Below are 12,086 nucleotides of genomic sequence, written 5' to 3'. Positions count from 1 at the left end.
ATCTGTTCCCTTGATAGCTTGTTTTATTTCATTTTGAAATTTATTTATTTATTTATTTATTTATTTATTTATTTATTTATTTATTTATTTATTTATTTATTCACAAAGCACAAGATACAGCTACACTGAGCAAATTTCACTTGCACTGCCAACAGACTATTTAACCAACGTAAACTTTCATAATAAAATATAACAAACATAACAAAATATAACAAGATCAGGTACACAGCCTACTAATAACAACTGTCCAAATCGAAAACCATAAGAATGTCCATATTCATAGCCAAGTCGTCGTGGGTCAAGATGGCGGTATAATCCCTTCACATCAACTTATCTTTAAGAGGCTATTTACACACCTCTCGAATACACTTTTATTTGATGCTATATCGAGTTCTTGTCTCCTGTTAATATTGTTAAAGAGTGTCGGGAGGCGGATTAGGAAAGATCGTTGAAGTATTGAGTGCTGAGTGTGGGGAATGTGGAGAAGGTCTTTGGTTCGGGTGGAGCGGGAAGGAACGCGGAGAGAGAAGAGTGAGACAAGATGTTCCGAGCGGTAATGCCCATTTAAGATCCCGTGGAGGAAACTCAGGTCAGCTACCTGTCGCCTGATGTGCAGCGGTGACATATTAATTGCCATTAATACCTGCTGCGTAGACAGATTTCTGAGCTTGGGGTTTCTGTTCCTTACAATTGCAGCAAAGAAGGACACTGCTCTGTCTAACTGCTTAGTATTGGAGGGGGAGGCTGTTGTCCAAATAGGAGAGCAGTAGTTTAAGAGAGGTTGAATGATCGTGAGGAAGAAATGACGAAGAGCAATGGGGTCAGAAATTTCTGTGAAGCGATAGAGAATGCCTAGTAATTTCATGGCCTTGGTTGTATATGTTTCTATGTGGGTCTTAAATTGTAATTTTGTATCAAATATTACACCTAGGTCACGCTGTTGCGTAACTACGGTGATGGGCTTGTCGAGTAGGTAATATGATGTCGGTAGAGGAGATTTACGTAATGTTATGGTCATGTGGCTGCATTTTTGTGGATTGGGGATAAGTTTCCAAGTACGGCACCAGTTCGAGAGGGCATTAAGCGAGGACTGTAGCAGAGCTGCATCTCCTGGATTCCTGATCTCCCTAAATATCTTGCAGTCGTCAGCAAAGAGTAGGGTATTGGCTGTTTCGTTGAGTTCGGACGGCAGATCGTCCATAAACAAAGAAAACAGCAAGGGGCCAAGAGTACTGCCTTGTGGGACACCGGACGTGACTGGTAACCATGAGGATGAAGTGCCTGATATTACCACTCTCTGCCAACGGTTATGTAGGAAGCCAGAAAGAAGGGTCAGAAGACTGCCATGTATATTAAATCGTTCGGAGAGTTTATGGAGCAACAGAGTATGGTCTACAGAATCGAAAGCTTTCGAAATGTCTACGTAGCAGATATCCAGCTGCGATTTAGCTGCAATGGCGTGTGATGCAAAGCTATGCAGAGTGGCTAGGTTTGTTAGACAAGAGCCACCTGGTAGAAAACCATGCTGCTTGGTTGAGATATACGGCAACGTGAATGCGAGGAGACGCTGGTGTATAATTTTTTCAAAGATAAAGGATAGTGTGGGGAGAATAGAAATTGGTCGGTAAGATGAAACATTAAATTTGTTGCCTGATTTGAGAAGTGGAACAATATTTGCCTGTTTCCAGGTATTAGGAAAATAGCCCGCGGCAAAACATCTGTTAAATAATTTAGATAGAGGGACACAAAGAGTACTGGCAGTATTTTTTAGGAAAAGAGGACCTATAGTGTCGGCACCGGTAGCTTTGTTGGTACGAAGAGTTTGAAGAAGGTCATGAACTTCACTTGGTGTGGTAGTTATGCTTGATAGGGTTCTGTTTGAGGCTGTACCAATGGGTGGGAGCGGTTGGTTTTGTAAGGGAGGGGAGAAGTTGGAGAAGAAATACCTGTTGAACAGTTCATTGCGATCGGCGCCGTCTGCTGTTGCATCGTTGTGGTTCACGCTGACAGGAATCCGCTCCGTCCTTCTTCGTGTGTTGATGAGACTCCAGTAGCGCTTGGGATTGCTGCGGACGTTTTCAGTGACAGTGTCTACGTGTGTTTTGTAGTCTCTTCTGACCATAAACCTCGCGTGGCGGCGAATTTTAACGAAAGTATTGTGAGTGTGTGGGTTAGGGAAGTCTTTCCACAGGCGCCAAGCTCTCTTTTTATTAAACAGTATCAGTCTGGTCTCATGTGATATCCAGTGTTGATGTTTGCTGGTAGTAGCCCGTTGTGCAGGTACGAAGTCTTTAATTGCAGCTTGCAGCCAGTCGTACAGCAGGTCAAGAGCCGATTCGATGTCAGCTATTTCGAGCAGACTCCAGGGAAGGCATTCCAGGGCACGACACATTGCAGGCCAGTCGGCACGTCGCCAGATGTAGGTAGGGCGGTAGGATGTCCTGCTGTGAGGCTTTGAAGAGGGGTGGGGAAGAAGGAATGTAGCATCGAGAGACTGGTGGTCGCACAGGAAAAGGTTTCTGCCTGGGGTTATTGTTTTAAGTTCTAATGAGGAGAGTATGAAGTCCAGGGTGTTGGGTCCACGGGTTGGGTACATATTAAACTGTTTCAGTCCGAGGCCATTAATAAAACTGTCTATAAAGTATGTGTCACAGTTGTTAGCTGACAGTCCGGTAGTTGGAGAAGACCACTTTATAGACAGGTTAAAGTCGCCCATTAAAATTACTTCACCATGAGGCAGAGCTGCAATGACTGAGTCCAGGCACTGTTCAAGGTCACAGAATGGGCTGTTTGGTGGTCTGTAGTAACATCCCACAAGTACAGGGCGTCGAGGAAAGAGTAGCTCCGCCCACACTAACTCACAGTTCTGTTGTTGTTGATTAATTCTATTTTTTTCCATATTCTCATCTTTCTTCACTATGACTGTTGTGTTCCCTTTATCCGCTTTCGTAACAATTAGGTTGTCGTTTTTAATTTTGTTCTTAACTGTTTTTAATGCTGAGTATTGAGTGGCACAATTCGGTTGTTTGCTGGAATTTTCTTGTGCTATTATTTTTAGGGCTTCGTTGGTGGCTACGTTTTTTAATTATTTCTCTTTGAGTAGATGGGATTTTGTTGCAAGCAATTTCTACGTCAGTATTGAGCTGTTTTATGTTGTTTTCATTCTGACGTTCCTGGCAATTGAATTTCAGTCCTTTCTCTAATAGATTTATTTCATTCTTTGAAAAGGTAGTGTCTGATCTGGTAATTAATGTAGGGTGAAAAATTAGCAACTTTGTCGTGGTTATTGTTTTCTGAATTTTTCTGTTTATTCATTAGGTTACGTAATTTATTGTCAATGACCTTCTGTTTCTTGATTGCTTCTTTTTAAATTTAATCGTGTAAAAAGTTGGAGTAGGATGTCCATTGTGTGTGGTGCCATAAGTTGCTTAGGTTTAAATGGATGCGTAGAATTTATTTCCTGTTTCTTTATGTACACAAATTTAATTTTGTTTCTGATCTGTAATCTCTTACCCGGAGGCCCCGGGTTCGTTTCCCGGTCAGGTCAGGGATTTTTACCTGGACCTGAGGGCTGGTTCGAGGTCCACTCAGCCTACGTGATTAGAATTGAAGAGCTATCTGGTGGTGATATAGCGGCCCCGGTCTAGATAGCCAAGAATAACAGCCGTGAGGATTCGTCGTGCTGACCACACGACACCTCGTAATCTGCAGGCCTTCGGGCTGAGCAGCGGTCGCTTGGTAGGCCCAAGCCCTTCAAGGGTTGTAGTGCCATGGAGTTTGGTTTGGTTTTGGTTTTTTCTGATCTATAATAATTGTGATTGAGATGTTGATATTTTAGCCAAAGTTGTGGGTTTATCTTTTATGGGTATGTATTTAGGAACAAGCTTTAATTCTAGACATTTCTTATTAAATGTAATTAATTGGTCAATGTTCATGATTTTGATTTTAAGTGACTTGAGTTTTTTGGCTTTGTAATTTGCCTGACTGGCTGAATAATTTGTTAAGGATGAAGCTATGTTTTCCAGTGTTGACTTAGTCAAATTGCAAAATAAAAACTTTCCAGTCTATCAAACACACAACAATTTCAATATAAATGATAACACTATAAATAAACATACCTGTAAAAAAAACCTCCATTATACAAAGAATGCCATGTTTCATTCTACAAGAACATCCTCAGATTCTATCAAATCTCTTAAAACATGCGCATATATGTACAGTATTGTTAACGTTATGTAAATTTGTCAATGATAGAGTGTTTAGTGATAATATGAACCAGTATTGACAAATAATAAATTTACAAGTATTAATATAATGAAAAACTTCTGTACTTATCTAGACTGCCAATGCTAAGTCCATTGTCATCAAACACTATTTCAGGACTGTGGTCATGGGTATAGCACACTGCTCGCAAAGAGAGGAGAGGAAGCATGGGAGGGGCTTGTGGAGTGATGTGGATCCCTCCTATTGGATGTTAAAATCTAGTAGTATGTTGTACTGTGGAGAGGGGCGGGGCAAATAGGGTGGAGTGAGTGGAGTGCTGAACAAACTTTATTTTCTAGTCAAAACAAGTTTTTATGAAAAATGAAGCTGTTAAAGCTTGTTACATGTAAAGCTCACAATTGTGCGACCCTATCCGCATAGCCACTTGCTCGGTGCTCAAGAAGTTCCTGGGCTGGTAATAAATTACCAAGATGTATGTTTGTTGAGTACTTGGTATAATTACTGGTTGGATCTTCAACAGATCCACCATCGCCCATCATAGGATAGCGTAGGTGTCACACGAGGCATACTAGGGGAATGAGATGTGAGATAGTTGTTGATTTCCTCACTGAGCCAGAAGATACTGTCATACTGCCAGGCCCACTTAAATGCATACACTAACTGACCCTACTGTATGAGCAGGGATTGGCTGGATAAGGAGTGGCATTATTGGCAGTGCGCATACTTAAGTTACTTGATCTAATCCATACCAGGAGACACAGTTCCCTCTGCACACTGTATCTCACAAGAGATGGATCTGGGCATTACCAGAAGATGCGTAACGCAACACATCATTGTACCTGAGCCCATAGTCCTATGTTACAAATTTGGATACTGCAAAGCAAGCTTGTAGTTTTATGTGACTGTTGATAATGTGATCATAGCCATGGGACCCCCAGTGCTATATGGAATGTACACCACGGCGACGTGACTTATTTAAAAGGTCATAAATGCATTGGTCAGAATTCGAACCATGGCCCCCTTTGGTTAAAAGCCAGTGTTGATGCCTCTCAGCTGTCACATCCCTTACCCAAATCCCGTCTTAAGATAGAGAATTAAGTATTTTAATTTACTGACCAGTGAATCTGAATTCAGTTCCTGGCTGTGCCACAAATTTGAGACTAGGCTAGGGTGCACTCAGCCTCAAGTGACACATTTGAGAATAAAAGTGGGTTGAAATCCCACTTTCAAGCACCCAAGGATTGGTATTTGATTAGCAAGGAAAAAAAATGAACAAAGTGGATGGCTGTGCCCAGTTGGTTACACATACTTTATATGTTATTGGACATACAAACTCAAAGTAAAAAGTGCTGTTAAACAAGCTGGCCCAAACCTCCATGCAAGAAGGAACAAGATCAGCAAAGTTTTAATACCACTGTTGACAGATATAGATTATTGCTTAATACATTTTATTTATGCAGTCCTGTGTGAATTTATCATATTACATACCTTGAATACCTTCTAATAGCTAAAATGTCCTCCTTTATGTTTTATCATTTTTTCCACATGATTTGGCATTGATTCCACAAATTTTGAGCACATATTTTTCATTTCATCATCATCATCATGGAACCACACTTTAAATAGAGAATCTATCATACATATTTTGGTAGAACCGTCAAGTTTTACAAGTCTCCTTTTGCAAATACAGTAGCCCACAAGTTTGTATGGAATTTATGTCAGGAGAGTTCCCTGGCCATTCAAAAAACAAATATTGTTCTCAATGAAAAAATATTTCACTTTCTTTGAAGTATGGCAAGGAGCCAGATCTTGCTGAAAAATTCTGTCACCATCTGGAAACCTCTTCTGCAACTCAGGAACAACTCTTCTTTGCAGTATTTGGATGTACTGGTCAGATTTCATCATCCCTTCAACATGTACTAAGGGTCCCAATCCTTCATGTGTGAAACACCCCCGAAACATCTTCTGCACGGGGTGATTTAAGGTCTGTTGCAAATGATTTGAAGTTGCTGACTCATTATTCGCTTAGTGCACATCTTGAACCCTCTGCCCCTACACTTGAAAATAACTCTCATCTAGTGTTCCATTGTCCAGTCGTGATGACTGCGTGCCCACAAGAGACGTTTCTAGTGCATTTCTCCTGTTAGAAGGTGTTTCTTGACGTTTGCAGGCTTTCCTTCCAGCTAACAGAAGTCTACTGCGAACATTAAAAACGTCCAGGTTCGCTCCCCTTTCCTCCAGTTCACGTCCCAAAGTCACCAGCAGTTAGCCTAGGGTTTAATTTATTTCTCCTGAGGAGAAAACAATCATCAAGTTGACGTTGTTTTCTTTTTCCTGCCACAGTTCCCCGTTTTCTTTGGTGAAATTAATCCAGTTTGTTTGTACTGCTGAATAATTCTATTTATAGTGCCAACGCCAAATTTTGTAGCTAACTCTTTGTGCCATAGAAGTATTTTGAGATAATGCTATAATCGCACTACGCTTCCTGGGAGTCGTATCCATTGAAGATATAGATATTACTACCACCTCAAAAATCCTCCAAAGTGACTCACTTCGAAATAAATACCGCTTTTATCCACAGCAACCACACAAGTTTAACAACTCTGAATAACAGTGCAAGTAACGTGTAGAGAGTGCAGGAACTGAGAATAAGTCATGCTTAGCACACTGTCGCTAACCATTGGGGAAATAATTTTAAAAATTCCATTGTTCCGATTAATTTGCATGGGACTGTAATTGTAGATGACTTGCTGTGGCTTCAAATTTTCATTTCAATATTTATTATACTTTTTTCTGGCAATCTGTAAGTGCATAACGTTCACAGTTTATTTTAAGCATGAAAATCAGTCACTATACCACCAAATCTTTATTGAACCTAGATATAGTTTCTTTATATTACACTTTGTGTTCAGGGGTTTAATTATTTTGTGTGTGTGTACTTAAAATAATATCTTCTTTTCAGGAATTGGAACGAAAATTCAGTGAAACTGCTGCTTATAGCAATATGAAAAAGATGTTAACTAAGAAAAATGAACAAATCAAAGAACTACGGAAGAAATTGCAAGAATATCAAATTGAAGATGATGGGAAAGAAGACTAGTCTATATGTTAGTCAGTTTTACAACACTTGATGAAAGAGCACTCTGTGTCTTCTGTGTGCAAGTACTATGTTAACTGATTACCATTTATGGCACTTAATGCCTAAAACTATCCATCCATACTTCAAAGATGCATATAATAATTAATAATTAAGGGCTTTCACATCAATCTAGTCAAAGAGCACGAACTCAAGAATTTGTAAGTACAATTATGTCCTGTATTCCAATCCGTCCGTCCATGAGGTGATAATGGTAGCTGTGAAATAAGTTAAATGCTTTTATGAATCTCTATTGTAACATCTATGAGATCTAATTTTTGTTTTATGAAATTGCTTTGAATTATTTTGAGAATTGTTCACATATACTGGAGTTCATTGAATAAATGTCTTCTTTACCTCATAAATGTTTTAATATGGTTTGTCTCTAAAATTCTTCAGTTGAAACAGGTTTTTCTTCTTTTCTCTTTTTTTCCACTCCCCCAAATCCCAGGCACTTAGGAAAGAGAGTAAATGAACTGGAAAAAGAACACTATTGTCAATTGTACATTTTGAAAGTAAAAATATAAGCATTATTAAGAAAAATTAAAATGAATTCAATAACTTGCTTCTGAGGATGAAATGCAAGACCTACGTCGAGTTGAAGAAACTGGCTCAAGATAGAAAGCTATGGCTGCGGTGACAAAGCTGAGTCTTTGGAATAATAATAATTTGATGATGATGATGATCGATGATGATGATGATGATGATGATGATGAATGCCCAAAGCACTTCTATTACTCCCTCCATCTGTCCAGATAATATCACAGTAGGATTAGAGATGGGTTCTCGATACTTTAGATACCTAGATGACTTTTTTGTTGTTTTTGTTGATACTATGTTAATAGAGTACTAACATTTTAAATTATTGTTGTCAACTTACCAGAAGTAGCAGAAGTACCGGATGAAGCACTTATCTCAACTCGTAAGTTTCAAAATAGCATGTAGCAGGTATAGCAAGAAATTGGGTTTGTTCATAGCTCTACTAATCCTGTAATAAAAGGGACCTTCGTACAAAGTTCTGCAGATATTCTGGTGCCAGTACTGTATGTGTGAAGTACAAATTTTCTTAAAAGTCATGTACTAGGCCAATAAAACATGCCAAATTTGAGCATGAGGAAAATACTTTTGAATGTGATATTGCACTTATTTGTAGTATTATTTATTTTCAATTTGGATGGCTATGGAGAAACCTCTCTCCCGCCTACAAATAAACTAGTTCTGGGTGTAATCAATGACAGAGACTTTCAGTATTAAATGCTGTGGTCTATGTATACTATCAAATCACAAGCAAGGAAGCAACCTATAGATAAAGTGTCAGCACCTTTAGTATGAAACCTTACTTTGATTTTTGTTTACTATTTTAAAATTCAAGTCAGTTGCTATTTTGAAGTGACAGGTGCTGGTGCATTTCATAATATACCCCTTTTAGATCAGTGAAGTGTGGAACTATTTCAAATTAGATCTTATCAGTGATGACTGTGCCAGTGGAAGAACCTGTGCCCATTCATTTCATTTTGAAGTCATTGCCCTCTTTATCATATCATCATCACAATACTCAAACTCTAGCCAACCTACTCTCACATCTTTTCTGGGCAGTAAATCCAAATTTAAATTAGCAGATGGATCAATTGAAGGTAAAATGAAATGAAATGGCGTATGACTTTTAGTGCCGGGAATGTCCGAGGACAAGTTCGGCTCGCCAGACACAGGACTTTTTGATTTGACTCCCATAGGCGACCTGCGCGTCGTGATGAGCATGAAATGATGATGAAGACGACACACACACCCAGTCCCTGTGCCAGCGAAATTAACCAATTATAGTTAAAATTCCTGACCCTGCCGGGAATCGAATCCGGGACCCCTATGACCAAAGGCCAGCACACTAACCATTTAGCCATGGAGCCGGACGAAGGTAATTACCAGGAAAATAGCTTACATTATGCAAAGACAACCAGCCATTTAGCATTGTAGATTTTTTTTTAAAGGACTTAACCCCTCAGTGATGCAAGACATTTGAGTGCCGCATTACCCAGCACACGGAGGTGACTCAGGTGTGAGCACTAAGGAAATGTAGCAATTTCTTTAAAAATTCACTGTTATAACAGTTTAGCTCAGATTGTATTCAAACATTTACAGCAGAGACTCGAAATAATGTAGTTGACATTCATTAACTTTATACACACATTTACCTGATTGTCTACTAATGGAGAATGACCTTCCATATTTTATACGGAATGAAAGCGATGTTCTTGTATTTGCATGGGTTGTGTTACAATGCAATAAAAACTGGGGTACCTTCAAATGGGGTGATTTCGGACGGTTTTGAGGTTATTTTCATCTTAACTCACGAAGGGAATCTTAAATTATATTGTTTATCATCCTAATAATGAGGAATATATCCAATTAATACAATACCCTTGGAATGAAAAATATACGCCAACATATGTGTTCCTGAGAAAACAAAAAGTAGTGATTTCAGACGCGCATGCTTTTAAAACGCTGTCCGAAGTTTCAAAGCGTATTAGGTGATTTCGGACACAAAAAGTCCTTTATTTTAATTCTACATTCTTTCTGCTTTAGTGTTGTGGTAATTAAAGAGTTCTAAGGGTGTCCAAAATATGACTAGATGGCTAAAATCATAAATGTAATGTTTTACTGATCGATCTTTATTTACTGATAATGTAATTGTAAAATTTTCCTTTCTAAATCTAAATATTAATAGTCAAAACTGCACAGAAATCTCACTGAAAGATCTTAATAATGTTTGTTACAAACTATGCAAATCGTAATGAAAAAATGTCGATACAATGAACATGTAACTGCCATGGCCTATAAATCTAAAATACATTTTCTCTGAAAATAAACATTCCTCTCTTCTCAACTTGGGCTGGAAGTATTTTTTATTTTTTTTTATTTAGTGATTATATCCTCATTAGGGATGTTAGGGAACACAAACATTTTTCTGCTGTTCTTATATGGGTGCAAGTATTTGACATCCACATCCCATCCATGCCAAAATACTGCCTCATATGCTCTTTGTTCCTCAACTTGTATTTATAATCTACAAGAAGGAAGGCCTCTTCTTGCAACACCAGAATGTCATTATCCTGGTCATTACCTTCATTGTGTGTTTCATCACATTCATTTTCACTGCTGTTGCCAGCACTATCACTTGTTTCTGTATTGCTTTCATCTCGAAGGAAGCCACGGCCAAAAATCGACTTCCAGGAAAAACATTTCAATTGTGATGATGGGAAGTAGCAGGTTGTGTTGGAGGGTAATGAGCATTTGTTGCTAAGTCCATATCAGTGCCAAGTCACGAGAAAATGGGTAAACAGAATTTAATGAAAATCGTTCTGTGAAGTCGCAGAATAAAGAACTACAGTATAAAATATCACAAAGTCGAAAAAAAACTAAATGTGAAGGCCTACAATACAGAATGCTCATAACACTGAACGACAATAACATTACATTGACCACTGTTTGTTGTGATGTGCTTTGTGTCTTTTGTTGCCAGTCATGTCCGATAGATAGGATTACCGCTATATACCAAGTTTATTTTTAATTTGCTTTACGTCGCACCGACACAGATAGGTATTATGCCGACGATGGGATAGGAAAAGGCTAGGAGTGGAAAAGAAGTGGTCCTGGCGTTAATTACCGGTACAGTGCAGCCCCAGCATTTGCCTGGTGTGAAAATGGGAGACCATGGAAAACTATCTTCAAGGCTGTCGACAGTGGTTTTCGAACCCACTACCTCCCGGATGCATACTCACAGCTGCGCGCCCCGAACCGCACGGCTAACTCACCCGGTCGTACCGAGTATAACAGCCTGCCTGAATATTGGCGGGAAGTAGATGGGGAGTTAGATAACTTTCTTCTTAAGTATGCCATTCCTCTGGTTCATAAATTTTCTGATGCTACAGGTACGTAACAAAATGGTTCATCATAGCAGTCAATCCCTACCCTGAGGCACTGATTGGAATGCGCAGTGTGTACAGTATATTTAACGGAACAATGGCAAAGGAGTGTTCATGTCTGTCTGCGGCCTGGTCCTTCCAGCACTGGAACTTTGGACTGTTAGATCGGCATCGTAGTACTGTTCGTTAAAAGTGAGAACATGTGCGGTTTCTCATTTGATCGAGTACTTTATATGATAACATTGCTTTTAAATGCTACATTCCTACTGACGTTTTTGTAATGGCCTAAGTTAACTGTAGTTAGGAAAACTACAAAGACAGTCTTTCTGAGAATCCCGTAGCGAAGCACGGGTACATCAACTAGTGAATAAATAAATAAATATTTTGCTATTTGCTTTTACATCGCACCGACACATATAGGTCTTATGGCGACGATGGGATAGGAAAGGGCTAGGAGTGGGAAGGAAGCGGCTGTGGTGTTAATTAAGGTACAGCCTCTGCATTTGCCTGATGTGAACATGGGAAACCACGTAAATTCATCTTCAGGACTGCCGATAGTGGGGTTCGAACCCACCATCTCCCGGATGCAAGCTCACAGCTTCGCGTCCCTAACCGCACGGCCAACTTGCCCGTTCTTACCGAATATAACAGCCTGTCTGAATATTGGCGGGATGTATCTGGGGAGTTAGATACCTTTCTTCTTTCTGGCTCATACATTTTCTGATACTACTGGTACGTAACACACTGGTTCATCATAGCATTCGTACTATTCAATCCCTACTCTGTGGCACTGATAGGAATGTGCA

General features: G+C 39.4%; 2 protein-coding genes across 2 annotated transcripts in view; one reads left to right on the top strand and one right to left on the bottom strand.

Annotated features, from left to right (window-relative positions):
* Positions 1-7,734, top strand: part of LOC136885730 (leucine zipper transcription factor-like protein 1) — a 219,344-nt gene extending 211,610 nt beyond the window's left edge. The window contains exon 7 of the mRNA XM_067158469.2: positions 7,187-7,734. Coding sequence (XP_067014570.2) covers positions 7,187-7,324 — 138 coding nt within the window. The 3' untranslated portion in view covers positions 7,325-7,734. The remainder of the gene's footprint in view (positions 1-7,186) is intronic.
* The window catches only part of LOC137503216 (uncharacterized), an 89,433-nt gene that overhangs the window by 56,576 nt on the left and 20,771 nt on the right, over positions 1-12,086 (bottom strand). The gene's annotated exons all lie outside the window — the stretch shown is intronic.

Source organism: Anabrus simplex, chromosome 1, assembly GCF_040414725.1.
Source record: "Anabrus simplex isolate iqAnaSimp1 chromosome 1, ASM4041472v1, whole genome shotgun sequence".
Taxonomy (NCBI): domain Eukaryota; kingdom Metazoa; phylum Arthropoda; class Insecta; order Orthoptera; family Tettigoniidae; genus Anabrus; species Anabrus simplex.
The sequence above is the reverse complement of the archived record's forward strand: the minus strand, read 5'-3'. Positions and strand labels throughout refer to the sequence as shown.